Here is a 22826-nt window from a genome sequence, read left to right on the forward strand (position 1 = left end):
TTCTGTGTCCCTTGGATGCTGTTGATTTAATGACTTGCAGGATTATACCACAGAGACAGAGGCAGGATTCCAACTGAATGGGTCTGATTCCCCAACCCAGCCCCTTCCATCTCACCCCAGCAAGGGCACAGGTAGCAGAGCTGACCTTCTGTGGTGAAAATCTGAGTACTGGGTGCCTATTTGAAAGTAAGTGGAGGACCCCCTCTGGTTTCTCATCTCAGATCTGCTTCTGTTCAAGCCCTTCCAAGATCCAGGATCCTACCCCAAGAATGCATGAAAGACAAGATTGGAGTTGGGAAAAAAATCTACCTTTAAGGTTTAGTTCATAAAGCAATTTCATACCCAACTCCATCATTGCAATAACCTTGGGAGGTAAATAAGACATATTTCATTCTTGTGCTATAGGCAAGGAGACAAGAAACTAAGTCTCAGGAAGGTTATGAATCTTTATTTCTTTCTTTGATGAATCTTATCTTTATTTAAGGAATGTAGCATGACATAATTCCTAAGATCATGTAGTAGCCTCAGGACTTAAACATAGGACCATGTTTTTAAGTCTCTAAACATCTTACTCCCAAGATGTAGCCTCCACTTGTGTTCTTTTATCCTGATGTCTTAGTTGAATAACCTCTCACAATCAGGGCTGCCATGTCAGTCTATACACGTTGTGCACTGCACAACTCTGAGGGATGTATTCATGGTGCATGAATCTGAATGGCACATCCTCGATTTATGATGCACAGCATGGAGAACCTTTTGCAATGCAAAATCTGAGATGGCTTTGAGAAAGGAAAGTGTAATCATCACAAAAAAGTCATTCTCATAACATGTACAAGAGTGTATGAAAGCTGTATTGGCCATAGGGCAAAGAGGCATTTCCAACTAGTTTTTACACAGGACCCAATCCCCTTGTAAGAATTCAGCCCTTGACATTAGATAAGTATTGTTTGGGTTATCACATGTCATGGAGAGAGAGTTTGCTTCAACTTATATCAACAGTCCACTATATCCTCTTTCTGATTTATTTGAATACACATTTATTGAGTGCCAGGTAATGAATTAGAGACTCCAGAAATGTGTCACAATCTTTGCCTTTAAGGAGAGTAGAATTTCACTGAGGAGAAAACACATACGATAATTTTTAAAATAACAAACTAAGCAACCAACCTAATGCAAGGTAGCTTTCTTCTCTCCTTTCTTTCTCCTTTTGTTTGGTGCTCAGGAGAAGCCATGTGTGGAAGTCAGCCAACTGAGAAGAGGAGATGGCTGAAGAAGGTGGGAGGCTGGAGACATAACTCCAATGGCCTCCATTTATGGAAGGTGGGGCTTCAGTGCAAATAGGACTTCCCCAATTTGGAGCAGAACCCCTTACTTCACTGGAGTTGGAAAGCAAGGATAACATCAATTTTATGAACTTTCTAGGAGAATACCCCCCCATGGTATACTGGAGGGCTGGACAGGTAAAATGTGATCTGTGACAAAAGTGAGCCTGTAGTTGCGTATGTATCCAATTTTCACAGCATTTAGAAATGTGTGTCATCAGGTCAAGCACTGAATTGAAACTGGAAGCCAGAGTCAAGAAAGAGTGAAGTCAACGTGTCTAGATTCCACAGTCATCTTTCCCTGTGGTCTGGTTTCTCCATGGAAAAGAGAATAAAAGAGTGAGCTGTAAAACCACAACTTCGGGCTGAAGGAGGGGTGGGCGGGTGGATGAGGAGCAAAATGGGAAGAGAAGGCGCTGCTGGTCATGCTGAGAACTTGTCAGATGCCCTGAAAGAGACACACTTCAGCTTCAGTGGAGGAGATGCCACCAGGCACAGCTTCTCAAGGAGGGATGTGAAGGATCCAGTGACACTTCAGTATCCCCGGAATACTCTGCCTCAGCAGGTGGTTTAATATGGACCATCCGGGCTGAATGAAGAACAAGAGAATAGAAGTTAAACTAAGGTGCTTAAAAATTGCAAACATTAAACTGTTAGTAGTAAAGATGAATATTCACGAAAGATCAGGAGAGGACTAAAGGAACTATCTTTCAGAAGGATTGTAAGATGCAGGACATTCACTAAGACACAGGAATGAGAAGAGAACCCCAAAGCAGAGCTTCTCACACTTTTGGTGCTTACCAACCAGGCATGGTGTTAAAATGCAGAAAAATTCAGATGCTGATTCAGTAGGTCTGAGTGGGCCTAGGGGTCTGCATTTCTAACAAGCTTCCTGGTAATGCTTAAGCATTTGTTCTTCAGGACACACTTTAAGAAATTTTGGCAGTACTGGCTTTGTCTTCAGATCTAAAGAGTCTGAAGGACATTTTAGATAAACTTTGAACAGTGGAAAGTCAGAAAAGTAGAAGACATGTTCAACTGGAAAGAGAAATCAGAAAATCAAAACTCACAGAAGGCAAGGTAGGGGTTCTGAACGCCCCATTTGGATGAAATGTGATTTACGGGTGACAAATTTAGTCTCATGGGAAAAAAAAATTACGTGTGTGTGTGTGTAAGACAACTGTCTTATTCTTGGAAAGGAGAGAGGAGAACCAAATATGGCACATCTTAATAACACCTTTCAAAAGGAGAACCAGATTCTGAGATTCTGCTCTTATGATGAACTGCCAGGGTAAACCACAGTTCAACAGCTGCAAATGTGCTTGCCAGTTAGAGAGATAAAAATGTTTCTGAAAACAAAATTTCACATACACCCTCCTCTGAGGTTGGCATCATATCTTCCTGTGTATCTTGGGTGTAGCTTTTACGCGGGCAGAATTTAGATACTAGAAACCAAATGAGGTGATAAACAGAACCAGTTTGCAGAATAGTCAAAATAGCCCAGCAAGAATTGAAACCACACATGCCCAGAATCAGTCATTCACCAACCAAATACTAACACGCGTGAGCCGAAGGACAACGGGTGTTAGCTCAAGGGCTTAAAAAAAAAAAAAAACCTGATGCACAGTGGTCCGTGTGATGGTGTTCATTTTACCTTTGGCTTGTTCTAGAAACACACCCTACTTCTCCCACCCCACCCTTCCTCAGTGCCTTCACACAGTGGTTTCAGCATGAAGAAAATTTATAGTAATGGAGGAGGAGGGTGTCTGGGACTTACAACTCCAACCCGGGCACCCAGATACCTGAGTTCTAGAAGCATAAAGGTTAAGAGCATGACCTTTGGATCTAGATGGGTACAAATTTCAGCTTTGTCATTTATTCAGTGACCTCAGACTAGTTATTTAATTTCACTGCTCCTTCACCTATAAAATCGAACTATTAATAGAACATACACCCACAGGCTTGTAGGCAATGTTTAACAACTTACGACATGTAAAACACTCAGAATGGTGCACAGCATGGGATTAATGTTTGATGTTTATTATTATTGCAACTAACTCCATGACTATCTCAGGGACTATGGAAAAGTTATTTAATTATTTCAATTATTAAGAGAGTTTGAACACAATGTCGACTAAGATCCTTTCCCTAACTAAAATTCTATGATTCTGTGGTCACTTTGGCCAATAAATTAGAGATATCCCAAGGCAGCTGGGCAAATAATTATTTGTTAGGTCTTTCTAGAACATCTGATGAAGCATTCAAGACCTGTGTTGATGGGGCAAGCCTTCCCTTCCACCTTCTGTTCCCCGCTCCTCAATGCACCAGACGCTCTAGGTAGCTCTACTCACTAGCCCCGGGACATGCTTTCAGAGTCCCAGCACCATACCACTTACCTCATCTCCCTCATCTAGACTGCCTTCCCTGCTTCCTCCATACACCTGAATCCTCTCCATTCTTCAAACACTAACCCAGGTTCCACCTTCTTTATAAGATTTGCTGTGATCACTAAGCTTTTATATTGAAGAAGTCCTGTCTTCAATACAGAATTCATTGACCATTACCACAGTTTGCCTTTATTTTTCTGAAAAAAATTTCCATATTTCAGTCTTAACTCCTAACTAGATAATAATCTCCCTGAGGTCAGGCACAAGGACTTAACACCTCCTGGTGTTTCACTCAGGCTGAGCATTGTTCCAACACAAAGGTGTTCACTGTAAAACTCGGTGAATTGTTAAAACTTAACAGGGCCATGAGCTTAATATGGTAACTAACTTAATTTGATGATTAACTTAATGCTCATACTCCTCCTGCCAGCATCTCTTCCTGTCCCCCAAGGACATCCAACAAATTGAACTGATCTGCTTCCATCTAGCGGCAATTAAAATGCAGGTGGTTCCTGTGGCCAGAAAACAGCTCTGCGTAGATTGTGCCAGAAAAGACTTTCACTCAGTGGGTGCGAGTATGAAAGAAATCTTTGTGTCTTGTGGATTTCCTGCCCACAGAGATAGGGAGGTCAGCTTAGAGAAGGCTATGGGACCCCATCTACACAATCTAATGGAAGATAGGTCAAGAAAAAGGGAAGGGAAGGGAAGGGAAGGGAAAAGGAAAGGAAAGAAAAAAGAAAAGACGCTCCATTGACCCTATGTCCCTATCCAGTTACTCTCCGACTCTCTCATCTCCTTCGAGTCAAGCTTTACAAGGAGCTGATGTACATGTTCTGCCTGTACTTTCTCACCCCTACTGATTCCTCAGCCCCTGCCTGTTGGATGTCTGTGATGCCCTCAGTGCTGAAAACAATCTGCCCACTAATACCCTTGTTACACCCAGTGGAAACTTGCTGATTCTCCCAGCCATAACTGAAAGAGTTTCCACTTACTTCTTTCCTTAGGATCATGACCCCATACTCTCCTCATTTCACTTCTGCTTCTCTGGGACCCTCTTCTCCTTCTGCTCTTCCTTAGCTAACTTGTTTGATAGTGACCTTCCTCCGGTTCCCACCCTCTTTCCCACACCCTCTTCCATTCTCACCCTGGACACTCGCCCTACAGGATCGTACCTGCTCCTGAGATAGTAGTTACCTCCTGTAATGTGAGAACCCCCAAGTCCGTGTCTTCTGCCCCAAAGTAGCCCCTTTGCTGCAGATAGAACCAATGGACGATGGATGAGCCACAGACAACACCTAATGTTTAACAGGCACAAAACTGAACCCATGATTGTCACCTCTAAAACATCTCATTCTTTTGTGTTCCCTTCTCAGTAAATGGTACACTATAGATAACCATCCACCAGTTCCCAGACCAGAGTCTTAGCAAATTAATAATCACATTCAGTTGATTCTACTACCAGTTATTGTATGAACTCATCCTCATTGCTATTTCTCTAGACCAGCATCATCAGCTTTAACCTAATAACTTCAAATGCCTCCAAAACAGTTCTTGGCCTCCAGACTCCCTCAACTCCTATGTTTGCACATGTTTACGCAGGGTGGTTCTAATAAGATGCGAATTTCAGCATAGTTCACCTGCTTCCACCCAGTTAGTAATACCCCAAAGACCTCAAGATTAAGTCCACACTTCTTTGCACAGCTTATAAATTACTTTATAATCGGCCTCTGTTGCTTCGTGTCTCCCCAGTTTTTCTTTTGCACTCTAAGCTGCAGCTCACGAAATTACTGAGAACTTCTCAATAACAATCTGTGGTTGGTAGGATGGTGGCTTGAACAAGAAACCAATCTCCCTCAGGGACCATCTTGCTTCATTTCCTCCCATGTTTGAAAAGGAGCCCAGTTGTCTAGCTGGCTAGCTAGTCTGTCACCAAAGGCTCACTTTCGTGGTTCTTTTGATTTATACTTTCCTTCCTAAAATTTCAAAGCAAGTCACTAAACCCTGAAACTGAGAAATGTTTTGCCAGCTTCATTTCTGCCAGGTGGGCCATGTATTTTCACATGTATGTGTTTCCCCAACTGAAGAAATCTGCAGTTCAAGACCAAACCAAAGAACCTGCCTCTTTAGGGGAAAAGGCAGGTAGAATTCATGCTTCCCACATTTCCCACATTTCTGAAGGTCAATGCTTATCGGAGCAGTAGTCATTTACTCTCCTGTGCTAGGTGCTGAGGGCCTGGGGTCTGGAATTATACCTTCTTCTTAGGGCCCAGGATTCATTCATTTTTCAATAAATGCTCATTGAATTGCATGTTCCCTGAATACTGTATTTAGCACTGCCCTCATGTTCATCCAGGACAAGAAGAAATATGCCATGATGCTTCCAATCCTCAAAGAAAATTCAGGAGCAATAAGAGAGAGCTGCCTTTACATAAACTGCCCCCTTTTAATAGGACATTACTTGTCCATTCATTCATTCAGCTCCACCAGCACTATAAAAAACTGATAGCTTTAAGGAAGGTTAATCAATTTTATCTGGAAACATTATTTGAATGAGACCCCACGTAAATAACTAGTAAGGCGTTAATGTGTCTCGCTATAACAGGAAGTATCTTACGGAGGGTAGAGATCGACATATGTAGAAACTTCTGCCTGATGAAACTCACCTTCTCTGAGACTTCTTGCCTAAAAATAGAAGAGAAAAGTGGCATCAGCAAAAGTAGACAATTTTAATGTTTTAACTTTAGAGAGAAAGGAGATTTCCCACTCTCAAAACTCTTTTTTTTTGAAGTGTATCATGTATTTGTTAGGGGGACCACATCTGTGTCCAGGGGGATTTGAGGTACTGGCTTAACGTTCTAATTCAGACAGGGGTAGATATTCATTCAGAACAGACCTATCAATGCAGATGCTTTTCAGAGGACCATTTCATCCTCTGTGCTGTGCATGAAGGCAGAAGTCTAGTCTGAACTGTCCAGTGATCAGGCTCGATGCACCTGTTCATGGGTTTATCCTGTCTCAACCCACCATCTCAGCCCACCTGCAGCTGCCTCCCTAAGAGACCCAGCTGCTAATACTGTAAGAATATGTACCACTGCGTCTCACATCACCTTCTCTGTGTGAATCCACCAGAGAAATTTCACTCAGGTCTCAGGGGTCGGAACTACATGTCTCATCTGATAAACATTGTGTTTTTATCTTACAATCCCAGTGAGTATCATTACTGGTCATGTGTCCTTCTTTGACTGACGGCAAAGAAACCCAGAGCCAGAACCGAGACCCTCTTCTATCTTGACTTTACCCCTGGCTCTGACTTTTTTTTTGTACCCTGAATTTGGCCTTCTTTTTCTTATTTTTAAACTAATTTTAATTTGCTATGTTGAATGCATTTTGTAAACTATCTTACATTCTCTTTTTGAAGAAAAAATAAAGGCAGAGTATAAATAATTAGATGAATGAACTGCAGAGTTAGGCTCTGGAGGAAATAAAAGCAAAAACAAATGCTTTTTGAGGAGGAAAAAAATTGCTAGGAGGTAATATATTTCAGTGGCTATAACATAGAGCTCCAGATCATCGAATTGGATCATCCAGGTCCCCTTTTGCCAACTGCAGTGTGTCTTTGAAGAGCTCCTTATTGTCCCTAAGCCACAATTTCTTTTTTTTTTTTAACATTTTTTATTGATTTATAATCATTTTACAATGTGTCAAATTCCAGTGTTCAGCACAATTTTTCAGTCATTCATGGACATATACACACTCATTGTCACATTTTTTTCTCTGTGAGTTATCATAACATTTTGTGTATATTTCCCTGTGCTATACAGTGTAATCTTGTTTATCTATTCTACAATTTTGAAATCCCAGGCTATCCCTTCCCACCCTCCACCCTCCGGTAACTACAAGTCTGTATTCTCTGTCTGTGAGTCTATTTCTGTCCTGTATTTACGCTTTGTTTTTGTTTGTTTTTGTTTTTGTTTTTGTTTTTTAGATTCCACATATGAGCGATCTCATATGGTATTTTTCTTTCTCTTTCTGCTAAGCCACAATTTCTTCATCTGTGAAAGGGGTATGATAATTATAGCTTCCTCCTTTAGTTGATAAAATAAAATGTATTCAGTGTACTTAGGCCAGGGCCTAGAGCATAGGCAGTGCTCAATTATTTTTTAAACTGTTAAAACGTTGCAAATTACTATTTCAAATATTTCCTCCAAAATTTAGACTGCTAGTGACATGGGCCAAAAGCACTTAAGAAGGGAGAATTCAATCTGAATTAATTTCAGATTCTGTTCATTTTCCAATGAATATATATATATATATATATTTTAGGAACAGTGAAATACATAACAACATGTAAGCAAGAATTTGTGCCTACTAAGATTCTTTTTCAAGAAAAGGGAACTAAAGGTAATGTTTCAGTTTTGTGCCCTGTGTGTTGGTTCGGGGTGGGAGGGCAATTCTTCTGGGGTGGGGAGGGGAATAAAGCCTCACTAATCTGAAAACCAGTGGCTTTAGGAGGCATATCTGGATGGGAGTCTGACCTCTGATTTTGGCCACTACAATATGGAATTTTAAAGGTTTGACCTCAGTTTCCGCATTTACAGAAGAGAGTCAGTGAGAATGACTAATCAGAGGATGATGATAATAATTGTTTCTAGACAAGCCCGTGCACAGGGTGGCGTGTTTTCTGGAGCCCACCCTGATTCCTTTCTTGGAAAAAAGGGAGCTAAAATCTATACAACAAGACAAGCAGGGCAGGGGCCAGAGTACAGGTTCAGAGGCTCCATCTGAGGGCAGACAGGACAGGCGCCAAGATTCTGGTCATTTCATTGGCTACTATGCTCTAAATATCCACTTGTCCCCTTTTTCCAGCTTTGTCAACCCCCAAAGCCTATAAAATTCTCAGATTGATGAATACTATTTACATGCAGATGTACTGGTTTTGACTTTTATTCTTGACAATGAATTAGCTACACTGCACTAGAAAAGTTCTGGGAGTTTAGCCTGGAAACCTACCCATTATTTCTCACGTCATCTCCATAGGGGAAATACTCTCCGTGTTTCAAAGAACTAACTTACCCCCAAAGTTTTTAGAAGGCAAAGTCACTTGAGAGCTGGAAATATCAGAAGATATTTCACAAACAAAGACTATTTCGTGTGAGATTAAAGATACCCTGACTGCCCTACAAAGTCAGTGAACTTTGGGGGCTTCTGTTCTCTCGTTCTCTTTGTTGGCATAACTGTAACTAGTCTAAACTGCCTGTTATCTGTTTCCTGTTCGCCCCACACTGATTCCCACAATAGGGGCATGCAGTTTTCAAGTTATCAGTTTGAGATCTTGTACAGAAATGACTCCAAGGTAAAAAATTTAAAAACAACTCCACTGCTTTTCTCACCACTTCTTATAAAACAGCCCAAGCCGGCACCCTCCCCTCCCTGCACCCCACCACTAAATACACATGACTTCAACTCTCTTCTTTTTACTCTCCTAACATGTATTAAAAGATTTGGAATTTGGGACTATCCTCCTTATTAAGGTGACTCACCGCCCCAAAGTCCTTAATGATTATTCAGATAACAGCTGGCTTATCCCAGAGGGCGGTGTTACTCCCTCACTTCTGCCACCGTCACCCAAGGTAGGAGGAAAGAAAGGATGATTGGGGTCAGGTCTCAATGGAAAAGATAACCAATAGTGGAAAGAAAATCCCATTCTTCTTTTGCCTTAGTGCAATACTTAAGGAAATATAAAATATTACAAGATGGTGGGATCCAATCCAATCTTAGCAGAAGTCCCAAGAGCGGGAACAGAGACATTTTAACTGCTCGGGGCTCTCACTTCACAGTTAAGGAAGTTCTTGCACATCAACAGCAACTCCCCACCCCCGCCTTTGTGTTTCTGGGTTGGTTATAAAGCTAATCTAGTACCCTTATTCTTGAATTTGGAAGGAAAGATCAGATCATAGCAGAAGACAATTAGGGATTGGTAGATACTATTCCTGCAGTTGTCAGTGAGAATGGGTGGTGGGGCAGCCTTTACAGACCATATTCATGGAACAGAATACAAACTAATTAATTTGATGGAAGTGAAATTAAAATGCCAATCAACTGACCCCATAGAGGTAACTCAGAGCAGTTGGTTAGCAGTTGTTTTGAGCTCATTTGACGACCCCTGAACTTGAAGCAGAGTTATCTTAAAAGCTGCCTAATGTCCATGAATGTCATCATCTTGAATGTTTCTGCCTGATGACTTTGGCCAAATGTGGCAGCACACACCCCGGGCCTGCCGCAGACTGTGGGCCTGTAACCAGAACGTTGGTCCCACTTGAGGATTTGGACACACTCAAGAGGGAGGGGAGGGGAGGGATGCTGTTCTCTGACGATGCTCCACCTGCTGTTCCAGGCAGCAGAGACTAGCTTCTGGGGGCCGCCGTCCTCAGTCCCTCTTCTCCTCCAGCCCAGAGTAGAGGGGAAGCATGACTATGTGGTGCATTTGGTTAAAGCTGTGACCTTGGTGAAGGTCTCACTGGGGAGAAAGTATGAGGATGTCCCCAAGGGACAATGCAACTGCTACATGCCAGGAGCCAGACAGGGCCTGACTCTTGACAAGGTTAGGTATTTGGGAGCAATACCTCGAAAACCTTATGGGACATTAGATTCACCTCCTAGTAGAACTGCACTGAAATCAAAAACATGTAGGCTCTTATAGGACAGAGATTATGCATCCTTTTTTGGTGTGAATTAACTAATAGCAAAAAACCATTACAATGTCTCATTTGTCTGTCAACACCCTAGCAAGGTGCCTTGAAGATAGCAGGCGTTTTAAAAGATTTGTTGGATACAAAGCAGTCAGCCAACTTATTTTAATGACAGCATGTACCGGGCTGCTTCACACCTCTCCAGGGACTGACGTCTACAGAACCTAGTGCTTGGCATTCCGCTTTACCTGAAGCTCTCATACTTAATTTCCTGTGGGTTTCTGTATTTTTTTCTGGTCTATATTTTTTTCCACTTTAAAGTTGTATTATTTTCATAGGAAGATAAACTCACATACCTTTTCTTTTTAATCTCCTTGCCAGCCAAATGATAAATACCAGCCCAGAGAATGCAGTCACCATGACTGCCACGGGAATGAAGAGGGGGTTATAGTCACCCACCTCGATGGCTGTGACATTCCTTTCCAATTCTGAAAGAGAAATCAGTAAGGCACATAGCGTGAGGCCACAAACATTACTTCCTTAATGCCATCTCATGATATTAGACCTTCCTCCTTACACCTCCTAATAGTAGCCAATTTGAGGCTGCTTGGTGGATGAGGACACTGGCGTGGGAAAGCCTACGAGGATGAGTGGAAGCAGAGGCTGAACCAGCTGTTAGAGCTCAATGCCTGCAGAATCTCAACCCTCAGATTTGTGATTCATGGAACTCCTGGGAGATGTACCTAAAATTTTCGGCAAGAAGTGGTTATCATTGTATTTAGCTCCATGGCCTTTTTCAATGGTTAGGATTCCGAAACACAGAGAAGGGCTGTAAAGTCTAATACAACTTCAGGAAAAATAGAAGCTAGTGATCTGAGCCAGATAACTTATCAATTAAAGCAAACTCCAAGTACTCTTACTCTGGAGCAGCTGTGCAAACATATGCATTCGTTGTTTACATGCCAACCATGATTATCTGCACTAATCCATCTTTCCAATGAGGTCGTCCTACCACTTCCCTCCACTTCCTTTACAAATAATTAAAAGGATGTACCTTTTGTGAATGTCAATTAAGTTCATTTGGGGACCTTTATTGAAAAAATGCTGATATGAAAAAAGCTATCTTCTGATACCAGCAATTGAAGAAACATGCTTTTGCATGTTGGCACAGGGTCTGACTGTCCCTTATTCTTGCTGTTACTTTGATGAACCTTTTCAAGGTGCTTCCACCCCCACCCACCCACCTAGATGTATAATGGAAAGGAGGTGCAAGATCCCAGAGGATCCAAATGGAGGGCACCTATGGGTTACATGAGGATGAGGAAATGGAATTGCCCCATACACCTGATAAACAATTGTCCCCTGGAGTCTCCATGCCACCTCCTCAATTCCTTACCCTGCTCCCTGGCTCTGGGCCACAGAGAGACCAGATTCTCTGATAGCCTCTACAGATCCTACCATTTAAAGGCTTGTCATTGGTACAGATTGCCGCAGGGGCAGACATGGGTAGCTGTTTTTTCCCATGCTAATTGAATGTGCATTAATTTAGCACCTATTGCCAGGCACTGTGTCAGGTGGAAGGCACACACAGATGAGGAAGACACAATCCTTCTTATGCACAGGTAGATTTGGAAGGCATCAGCTTAGGGCTAATTGAGAAGTGTCCACTACTTTAGAAATTAGATGGTCATTGGTGACTTTTGTAGAGATGTTTTAATAGACTAACAGGGAAGTGAGACTGTAGTGGAATAGAAAAATGGGTAAGAAATAAGTCAGTAGAGACAGAGAGTTTAGATTTTCCAGTAGGGGGAATTGAGAATTGGATGAAAAAATAAATAAATCAGTGTCACTGAAGGAAGAGGCAAGAGCAGCCAGGAATTTTATAGTAAATTAACGTGTACAAATTTATTTTAAGCCCCAGATATTTAGCAAAACAAACTTAAAAGTTCAATGCATCTTCCCCCACCATCTGCTCATTCATCAGCTGTCTCTTTAAGTCTTCAGTACATTGGGGCAAACCTACTCACTTTGACATATTGGACTAGGGCTGGACCAGTTCCCTGATGAACTACAAATAGTTTTCTTCTCCCCAATTAACTCAGTTCCATCTAAGCAATTGAAGGTGCACATGGAGGTAAAGCCAAAGTGATTACAGTCTATGGTCCCCAAATCAGGTGCTGTTAGAGGCTCACACTCAATCACTTCAATGAGAAGGAAAAAAAATAGATCAGTATTTCTGAGCAGAGACGCTCCCATGACCAAAAGTTTTTAGCCAAATTACCTCACTCAACTGTGGAACCATTCCCATGTATATGGATGTTTCTAACTTCTGGAAATTGTTTTCGATAATGCTCTGACTTTATTTTAAGAATGATGGAGAGTGATGAGTCAGAGGTGAAGCCACGAGAGCCCAGAAAGCCATTGGGGGTGGGGGGGATGGGGAGAGAAGGGGAGGGATGGCCGCTCAGGTTGCTGACCATCCCTGGTAACTCTCCAGGGCTGCCGGAAGTACTGTGATACGTGGCCTTGGCCTCGGGGGCTCCCATGGACTTCTCAGGAAGTGTCGACAATGTCTACCCTTCCACCTGTTCTAAAGTCTACCCAAGCAGTTTTGATTCCTAATTCTCTGAAGCAAGTCAGTCAACTTTTGTAAAGTTCAGCAGGTTGGTCAATGAGTCCTATGATTTCAATAAATGATTTGAGTAGTTCTTTTGAGAGTTAAACCACTTAAATAGTGAGTCAAAAGCATAAACGTAGAACATGCAACCAAAACGTCACAAGTTTAGACACCACCTGTTTTTCTTCCTCTAAAGGGATTATCTTCTTGGCAATAAAAAGAAAAAAAACCCCACCATATTTCAAGTAAGAAAAATAAAATCAAGAGATTGTGTTTTTGTTTTTCACAGAAGTTGCTGTTCTTCTGAGAGTTCATGAGGGAAGAAAAGTGAAACATGATTTCAAGAATAAACCAAATAAAACAGTGAAAAAAATAACTCTAACCCCCTGAGAAGGAAATTGGTTGGTGTTAAGTAGGACACCACATAAAGTAGCTGTTATTGAAGGGCAAGAACAACCAAAATTTAACTGTGGTTCAGTAAGACATTATGCTATAGCAATGAGAAAAATAAAAATAAGATAAAATAAAAATATAGCATAACCACACTGTATTGCTGAAAAAAAAAATATATATATATACTGTGAATGGCCTGAGAGATATTTGGTTGTTATTTTTGTTTGTGGTTTCTCTTTCTACTTTTAGTAACAATAACCTTTTTGAAGAGCATCACAATATAAAAGTTAGGTTAAATTATGCTTCTGAAGGGGATACACGTTTCTTAGCAAGACTCTACTGCATTTTCTCAGTCTGTAAACCCAAGACTTCCATGACAAAGTCTCTAGTCTGAACAGTTACTCACCTTGACAGGTTGGTTCTGGAGATGACCAGTTTCCATATGGTCCACAAGTGGTTTCTTCAATCCCAATTATGTCTGTTCCCTCGGAGCAGTTGAAGGTACACCGTGATCTGAAGCTGAAGTTTTCCAAGGGGTGAATACAAGCCATGGTACCCAACTCTGGGGCCTCCAATGGCTCACACTGAGTCACTTGAATAAGAAAAGAAATAGCATTGGGCAGTGTTAAGAGGACCTGATGACTGGGTTTGAATCTTAGCTCTGCCACTTGATAGCCAAGCACCTTTGAGCAAGGTGACATAACCCCTCAGCTTTAGCTTCTTTATCTATAAAAGAGGGAGAATGATCATTGTATTGACTTCCTAGAGTTGAGGTGGGAATTAAATGATTTAATGCAAGTCTAGGACTTAGAGCCTGACTCACAGAAAGCTTTAATTAAACATTAACTAATCTTACTATCTTTGGCATTACCTGGGGAGAGAATGTTAAACCTAGATAGGTGTCATTGGGGTGATCAGCTCAGTTTGAAAATAACCACATCAGAGCCACTGAGTGTACTACAGTGTTGGAAGTAGGAGGTTTGGAGAAAGACTGGGCACCCATAATTAGTCTTTTTTACGGGAGGAGAAGGTAAATCTTTAGGAAGCATCTTGGCCTCGATTCTGTCTTCCTCCTCTCTACTTCAGTTCCAGAACTTTATTTCTTCTGTTTGGCAGCTCTCTCCAGAAGCTGTGTCTATTTCCCTGCTCTCCTTCATGGTATAGTAGATAAAATTAATACTTGGAAATCAGTCTTCACATTTTAGACCCTGCCATGCCATTTGGGCAAATACTGCAACTCTCTTGTCTTATTCCTTTTCAAATTTGAGCCATCATTTTAACCTTGTTCTTGAAATTTCAATGAAGAATGAACTCAAGAAATTAAAAGAATTTTTCCATTTTCCATATACAGTATAAGTCTAAACTAAAGTAACTTACATTGTCCAATTCAATTCTTACCCACAAACAAGGGCCTAATCTCAATCTTACAGATGCCGTGATAAATAAGATGCTTACTGATTTCAAACTGCTGTCAGTCTAGAAGGGGATACAGACAAGTAAATCGATGACTTCAACAAATGTGGGCTAAGTAAGAAAGAAATGTGGAGCTACTGGAACACAGAATAGGGATGCTTGGCCTGTCTCAGGGTCCAAAGAAAGCTTCCTGAAAGCAGTGGCCCCTGAACAATGTCTTCAAGATGAGCAGGTGTGTTAGCCACGTGCCAAATCAGAGAGAAAGCCATGATCAAGTCAATGAGATACAAGGCGCATATGTTAAGTGTGGAGAACTACAAGCATTTTGATGTTACTAGATGGAAAGAAGAGGCAGGGGATGATGTGAGATGAGATTAGGGAGAAAAATAGGAGCAAAGACAAAACGCCCTTTCCTTTTTTCATTGATTTAAGGAGTACCTACTATATACCAAGCATTACTCTGGGCCTTGAGGTGTTTGGTGTGGGGACAAATGATAGGTAGAAATTAAAGGGTGGACAGTCACATACGTGGGAAGTTTACTTGATTGTTTTTAATTGATCAGACGGCCTATAGGATGAATAATATATTTGAGGGGAGCTAATTGAAAGTTGTGGAGCTCGGCTCAGAAATTACTGTAATAATCTAGGAGGAAAATAATGCGCTCAATGGTGTGGAATTGACAAGTAAGAGACAAATTGGAGAAATAGTATAAGTCATAAAAGTGAGTGGTGTGTGAAGTGTGTGTGTGGGAAGGTGAGAGAGTTTTATACCAGAGTACCCATATAAATGGTGGTACCACATACTAAGATAAGGAATACAAAAGGAGAGTTGACTGGGGACAATTGATTTTTTAGTTTTTAGGGCATCCCAAAGATTCTGCTTAGCATATTTGGTATTGAGAGTTGGAAACGGATTTGTCAGTCCAAAACTCACATCAGTTTGTGAATCCACAAAAGTCTATAAGTTTGACCAAAAGGGGCATGTAAAGTCAGAAGAGCAATGGACCAAAGATGGAAGATGATAAATAACAGTAAATGTACAGACTTGGGTTAGTGCCCATGAAGAAAGCTAAGGAGAAATGATCATAGGTAGAAAGGAAGCCAGGGAAGAGTGATACGATAGAAGCCAAGACAAAAAAAGAGTAAAACGTTCAAAAATGAGTGAAATGGACATGCCAATGATATAAGAACTTTTAAAAATTTAGAAGTGGAGTGAGGGTAAAATATTGGGTAGAAGTCATGGAGGAGGAATTGAGTGAAATGTCAGATCTGTTCCAGTTGGTCAATCATTTAAATTGATTTTGGCTTTGTCTTAATCTAGTCATTGCAAATATTGCTTTCTTTCCGTATTACAGTTTTCTATTTTATTCACCAGAAACTTCAAACATAGTTTTGAAACTCAACAAATATCAATCAAAGGACTTGATGTTTCTTTTCAGTAGTGAATTGACTAGGTCAAAGTCTCCTTGTCTTTGAATCTCTGTATTCTTTCCTTTCTGTTTCTACCACCATGACGCTGAATGATTTCAGTAGACTCCTAATGATGCTCTCCATCTTCTGTTTGTTCTCCAGTTCCTCTTCTGCACTGCTTCCAGGATAACTGCCTAAAATGCAGGTGTTAAGATACGAAGTGGCCTCCCATTGGCAAATAAAGGCCAGATTCTTTCATTAGGCTATTTCCAGTCTCCACAAGCTTACTCCAGCCTATCTGACTTCCATCAAACTAAATTATGAGTGTATGTAATTTCCACTAGTTAATTGTAAACCCTTTAAGGGCAGAATCTAGAATAGATTTGTCTTTGTACCCCCTGAAATACCCAGCCCAAGTGAAGGTACTGGATTTATGATTAAATTCTCTGGTATATACTGTGTATTATTATGTAAACTTTTCTTTTTGGCCTTGCCCTGTCATCATTTTTAAGATGGCATAAAAAAACAAGATTACCTTCTAACAATAAATGGTATTGTTTCTTTCAGATTCAAAGTGCTGATGAATCCAATAAGCTCACTAGATGATGAATTCCTTAACAGCAGGAATCTATCATGCCTGATTCATGGCTGTGGTCCTTTCCGCTTTTATTCCAAGGCAAATATTCTTTGTGGCACTCAGAAAGACTTGTTGATAAGTGAATTGAAACTTCATGCTGACTTGTGAAATCTTTTTGGAGAGGTAACAATATTGTGCAAGCAGAGCCTTCTGGTCAAAACTTCTCATTTCTCAGAATGGCTAGTATCATTTTGTCCCAACCAGCTTCCAGAAACAACAGTAACCCTTTACTTAGGAAGAAACAAAGAAACGAAAGAAGCTTACCGAACTGACACTGGGGCCCATAGTACCCCGCATCACAGTTGCAGGTGTAATTGTTGATAATTTCCACACATTGTCCATGGCCGCTGCATGACCAGGTCTCACAAGAAGCTTTCAGGGGTCAAAAATAAATTATTTTAACATGAACACATTTTAGTACTCAAAGCCATGTCTTTAGACATAGATAACTTTTTGGTTGTGAGTATTTTAATAAATGGAAAAACCTTCCCTGTACATTCATAGCATTGTTTGCATAAAAAACCATATGCTAAATTTTTTATTGATGTAATATAGTCATACAGACATAGACTTTTTTTTAGAATGAACATTCTAATGCTAATACTCTATAACATTTGGGGGGGAATCTTAGTGGCGTACTTTGAAACTCTTGAAATTTCTTTGTCTTTAATGTAGGAAGTGGATTAAATGATGACCTGACCCCAGTCATTTCTGTGGTATGCTTGGCAATCTCTTTCTTTATAGAAAGTACTAAATGAAAGTCTGAACTTGCAAAATCAGTAGAGGGTCCAAATTACAAGAGACCAAATGAACTATGTTTCACTGTTAAAATATGACTTGGAAAAATACTGACTGGTTTCTTTAGAACTATTTCAATTGTCTCTACAGAAATTTTCATACACCACTAGTGCAATATTTCATTATATAGAATTATATAAGGTTAGGCTAAGAAGGAAACATGTAGCACTGAGCCCCCTTGACAAGGAAGAAGCAGGTGATGTGACCCTAAGCTCCCGGCTGGACCCATCTCTCTGCTTTCACTGTCTTATTATGAGGGACACTAATTGTCTAGTTCTTCCTCCTTTTTCCATATATATTTATCATCTTGATGTAAAGTGATTCAGGATATAGATTTTGGGTATAGAGACCAGCCTCACACACCAAGAATGCTCAGATGTAACGTGATTCAAGCTTATTTTGAGGATTGGACTTATTTCAGAATGTCCTAGAAACTGCCCTGTTCTCCCAGCATTGCCATGGGGTTGGTCAGATCATTCCCTTCATTTCACCCTCCCGAGCAGCGAGCAGCGCAGCAGTCTGGCCACTCCCTACCTGTGTAACAGAGGGCCACCTTCGGTTTGTGGCAGGAGTCATCGTTCCATTTCCCTGAGTCTTTGGTCCTCTTAATGTAGATCTCCACACAGTCCTCCTTACTCTTCTTGTTGTTGGGCTCCCCATCGCCCCAGTTCGCTGCTTCTTCAGTGAGAGATTTGTTGGTTCCCATCCAAGTCCATACCCCTCCTACCTTCCGGATTCCTATCCAATAGTAATAACGACTGAAGGGCAGCGTCTTGTTCAGGTACTCGATCTCCCCCTTGTTTTGTATGGCAACTAAATCTGTGTAATGTTCTCGGCAGAACTCTCTAGCCAGTGACCATTTCATAGGTTTTTCAGAATAATGGTAAGTCCAGCAATCGGTGCCATGATGAGTGCAGAAATCTGAAAGACATTGCCATGGACTATGTAGACTCACAGTTATAGGTGAAGAGGACCCAGAACTAATCCAGGCTGAGCCTGCCACTTAGACATGAGAAAGCTGAGATCTCAAGAGTGTACATCACCAGGGGAGAGTGCATGCTCAGCATGCACAAGGTCCTGGGTTCAATCCCCGGTACCTCCATTAAATCAATAAACCTAATTACCTATCCACCTCCCCTCCAAGCCACCCCCCACCAAAAAAAAACCAAAAAAAAAAAAAAGAGTATAAGTTACCTTCCTAGAGTCATGGAATTAGTCACTGGCAGATTTGAAGTAGAACCTAGACCTTCTGGTCCTAATCACTTTTTACCATGGTACAGAATACTTTTGCTCATAGCTCTATTTTAGACAAATTAGGTGGCTTTCTAGATTTATTCTCATAAAATAATTTTTTTCTCAAAATTCTCCTGAGTAAAATTTAGAAATTCATATTTCATTTTCTTAGTGGCTGTCAATCACTTAAAATTAATTTCAGTATAACATCATATAACTGTAAAATTCACTGCCCACTTTTTTATTCTGGATAATTTCCTAAAGGCCAACATTTATGTTGCTAAGGGAGAAGTAAAATAGGGGTAGGGATGATGGCCAACTTTTAAGGAATCTTTTTCATATCAAAATGACAATGTTTTACCATAGGAAGAGCTGCTTCTGGGAAAGCACACATCCCAAGCCTTCTACATCTAACTGTATAATAAAAAAAGAACAATTTACAAAACCAAACGATGTAGGATTGTGATGTTAACTTAGATTATGTTCTGCACACAAAAATACAACTGATGGTGTTTAATGCTTTGAGTGCTTCAAATATGAGAACTTTGAAGAAACCGAAACAAACACATAATGACACAATGACCCTTTAGTATATGCCATTCTAAGCATATCCTGCAAGGTAAAAGTTTTCACAGCTATCACCATGCATTGAGTTTTCACTGGGTAGGGCAAAAATCATGGAGAAATACCAAAGAAAACATAGATCCAGTTTTTATAGTTTCCTAAGGATTCTGAGCAAGGAATAACAGATTCAAAGAAAGCATAGTTAATCTTAATCAAATTAAACATGTTGAAAATGTACAGAGAACTGGGAAACAGTTACGATTAATGAGTAAAGATGTCATAAAATAAACATTTGGAGCAGAGTTTTGAAAGAGCATTGCACTAGGAAGTAAGTCCTAAGAGAGAAGAAACTGTTTTGTTCACTGCTGTGAAAAGTATTTGGCACATAGTAAGGGCTTGGAACAAACGCTTGTCAAATGAAAGAAGCACTAGGTTCCCAGGTGGGATGAGGCATCATATATGGTGTGAAGGGCAGAGGGAAGTCCAAGCTGGGAGTAAGGAGACATTAGCTTACTTAGGACATGGGAAAGAAAACGCAAAACAATTACGGAAATGTCTTCAGGAATCAGACATAAAATTTTTCACCGCATCAGTGGGAGAAGGATCCAGAAATAAAGGGCGTTCACCCTTCAGTTGTAGAAATGACATTGATGTGCACTGAACTACTGATAAAAAATAGAAAATGCAGTGCAGAATATTCATACAGATTGTAAGTTTCCTATTAGCTATTTCTTAATCAACTTTATTCGTTCATAATTAAGATCTTAATGGGTTATCTGGATTCAGACCCTGCAGCGAAGTGTGGGGCAAGGCCAGGAGGTTTCTGGGGAAGTATTTAAGGTGACAGGAAGAAAACAGATGTCCGGAGATGGGTAAAATTAACAGTGATCAACCTAATAATTTTACCTGCAACTATGTACACCCAGTGGATATTTACAAACAAAAAAGTAAAAAAAAAACCAAAAAACTTAGCAATATACAAATATCATAACGTACCACAGCAGAGCACAATCCAGACCCACAACTTAAAGACATTCCATAAGCCCCTCTGAGCGCTTTGACATTTCCATGGAAATATCTGCAAATAAAATACAAAATTATACTCATATCTATGCTCTAAATCACAATTTTACAGCACCTTCAGGAGGTCCCTACAACTTTCTTTAAAGTTCAAAGTATATGCTTACTAATCCTGTCTGAGGTAAGAGATTACTCAGACACGGGTAAAATTAAATTTGCTTCAAAACTGATGCATAGTTGTTGTGTTTTTCATATTTTAGCCTCAAGTTGCTGATTGTTACTGTTCTGCTTATTTTTGACATTTTTTTGTACCTACTTTTCTGCTGAGCTGTCAAATGAAACTGTTTGATATTTAGTATGTATATTTTCACAGAGTTCTTTGGTCCTTAATGAACTATTCATATCTAGATTAAATGTTAAAATCTGACACTTGACTAAGATGGGTCAACATTTCAAATTCCTGAAAGAATTAGGTAACCAAATAGACACTACTGAAAAAAAAAAAGCAGTACATTTTTTTTTCAACTAAAGAGAAACACATCTTGAGCAATTCAAATGACAAGACCACAAATTTTCTTCACACTTTAAAAACATGTTTTCTGAAGTGTGTGTCAATGTTCAGGCCACCCCAGTGTTTAGTCGTGCTAATTTTAACAAGATAATAGTATTTCCAGAACCTCCCCAGAGATAAGTCAAGGAGAAGAAATCAACACATCTGAGAGGAGAGACTCTAGGAGCACTTTTTAATTTACAGCATTTTCAGTTTTTTTAAACCCAAAATGAAACGTGTTGCTTCTTGTCCTTTGCCTCCTGCTTCTGCACTCCCAAGAAGAGGGTCTATCTGAGCAGCTGGAAACTTTTTAGGCTGAAACGCTTACCATGGCTTTGCTCAGTCCTCCTCTAATTCTCTCGTAGCACGTCAGCCCCTCAGCTCAGCACCTGGTGTCTCTGGGTCCTTGCCCAAGGCTGGGTGAGCAGGGAGACTGCACTGTCACCAGAAAGGCTTGCTTTCTTTTATCTCTCTAACCAAGGCTCACATCCTCCTTCTCCCCTGCTCCCTCCCCTTCCCCCACCTCTTCTGCTCCTCTTTCCCCACCCCTTTCCTAGTCTGGCCTTCCACACCTCCCCTGAGAAAAACAGAGCTGCTGACCAAGGGTGTTAATTACTAGATTCTCCCTTCTTTCCCTCCTTTCTTCTTGCCCTGTTTCCTCCCTCCTTCCTTCCTTCTTCCTCCCTACTCCTCTTCTTTCTCCTCCTTTTTCTTATTCTGTCTCTCTCTGTCTCCCTCTCTATCTCTGACTCCCTCCTTTCCTTTTATAAACAATGGTAGATGGCCCCTGATAACTGCAAAACCACACAATCAAGAAAGTGTTTTGGATAAATGTACAATGTCTGTTAATGTCTTCAGTAGGGCTACCCAGCTGAGTGGATGTTCAGCCTTTTCTCCTCTTCTTTCCTTGCTCTCCCCCTAGTGGACACTCTTGTTAATGGCACCTCCTGAAAAAGGTGAGCTGGGAAGAGACCAAAGCAGCTCTGGCTTTTTGCCTTAGCAGGTTTTGGAGCGTGCAAATGCCTTTATACTTTTGGAGCATAAAGTGTAAAGGAGATAGACATAAAATTAGGACCCATATAAAGTCCACAAATGACAAATGCTGGAGAGGCTGTGGAGAAAAGGGAACCCTCCTACACTGCTGGTGGGAATGCAGTTTGGTGCAGCCCCTGTGGAAAACAGTATGGAGATTCCTCAAAAGACTAAGAACAGACTTACCATATGACCCAGTAATCCTGCTCCTGGGCGTATTTCCAGAAGGAACCGTACTTCAAAAAGACACCTGCACCCCAATGTCCATAGCAGCACTGTTTACAATAGCCAAGACATGGAAACAGCCTAAATGTCCATCGACAGATGACTGGATAAAGAAGGTGTGGTATATTTATACAGTGGAATACTATTCAGCCATAAAATGACAACATAATGCCATTTGCAGCAACATGGATATCCCTGGAGAATGTCATTCTAAGTGAAGTAAGCCAGAAAGAGAAAGAAAAATACCATATGAGATCGCTCATATGTGGAATCTAAAAAAAGAAAAAAGAAAAGAAAAGAAAAAGACAAATGAACATAAATATAAAACAGAAACAGACTCACAGACATAGAACACAAACATGTGGTTGCCAGAGGGGAGGGGAGTGGGAAGGGACAGGCTGCAAGTTTGAAATTTATAGATACTGACAGGTATATATAGAATAGATAAACAAGATTATACTGTATAGCACAGGGAAATATATACAAGATCTTGTGGTAGCTCACAGTGAAAAAGAATGCGACAATGAATATATGTA

At 40.6% G+C, this 22826-nt stretch overlaps 1 protein-coding gene across 2 annotated transcripts; it reads right to left on the minus strand.

Annotated features, from left to right (window-relative positions):
* Positions 1-426: 426 nt before the first annotated feature.
* Positions 427-21519, minus strand: SELL (selectin L). 2 transcript variants are annotated; one of them, XM_010953842.3, is made up of 8 exons: positions 21362-21519; positions 20460-20541; positions 18201-18587; positions 17133-17240; positions 13815-14000; positions 10755-10886; positions 6373-6391; positions 427-1911 (listed from the first exon to the last, which is right to left on the minus strand). In XM_010953842.3, the coding sequence occupies exons 1-8, from the start codon at positions 21362-21364 to the stop codon at positions 1893-1895; spliced, it is 936 nt and encodes a 311-aa protein (XP_010952144.2). In that variant the 5' UTR covers positions 21365-21519; the 3' UTR covers positions 427-1892. The 2 variants fall into 2 exon arrangements, with proteins under 2 accessions (XP_010952144.2, XP_045371832.2); XM_045515876.2 differs by having other exon boundaries at positions 6324-6391.
* Between the last annotated feature and the right edge of the window lie 1307 nt (positions 21520-22826).

The sequence above is a fragment of the Camelus bactrianus genome, chromosome 21 (assembly GCF_048773025.1).
Source record: "Camelus bactrianus isolate YW-2024 breed Bactrian camel chromosome 21, ASM4877302v1, whole genome shotgun sequence".
Taxonomy (NCBI): Eukaryota; Metazoa; Chordata; class Mammalia; order Artiodactyla; family Camelidae; genus Camelus; species Camelus bactrianus.

What these genes read in the sequence shown, in the direction of transcription:
- SELL (XM_010953842.3), bottom strand. An exon ending in CTGGATTGTGCTCTGCTGTG is followed by an intron (nt 18,588 to 20,459) that starts GTACGTTATGAT and finishes AATGTCTTTCAG; the next exon opens with ATTTCTGCACTCATCATGGC. An exon ending in TGGGCCCCAGTGTCAGTTCG is followed by an intron (nt 14,001 to 17,132) that starts GTAAGCTTCTTT and finishes TTCTTATTCAAG; the next exon opens with TGACTCAGTGTGAGCCATTG.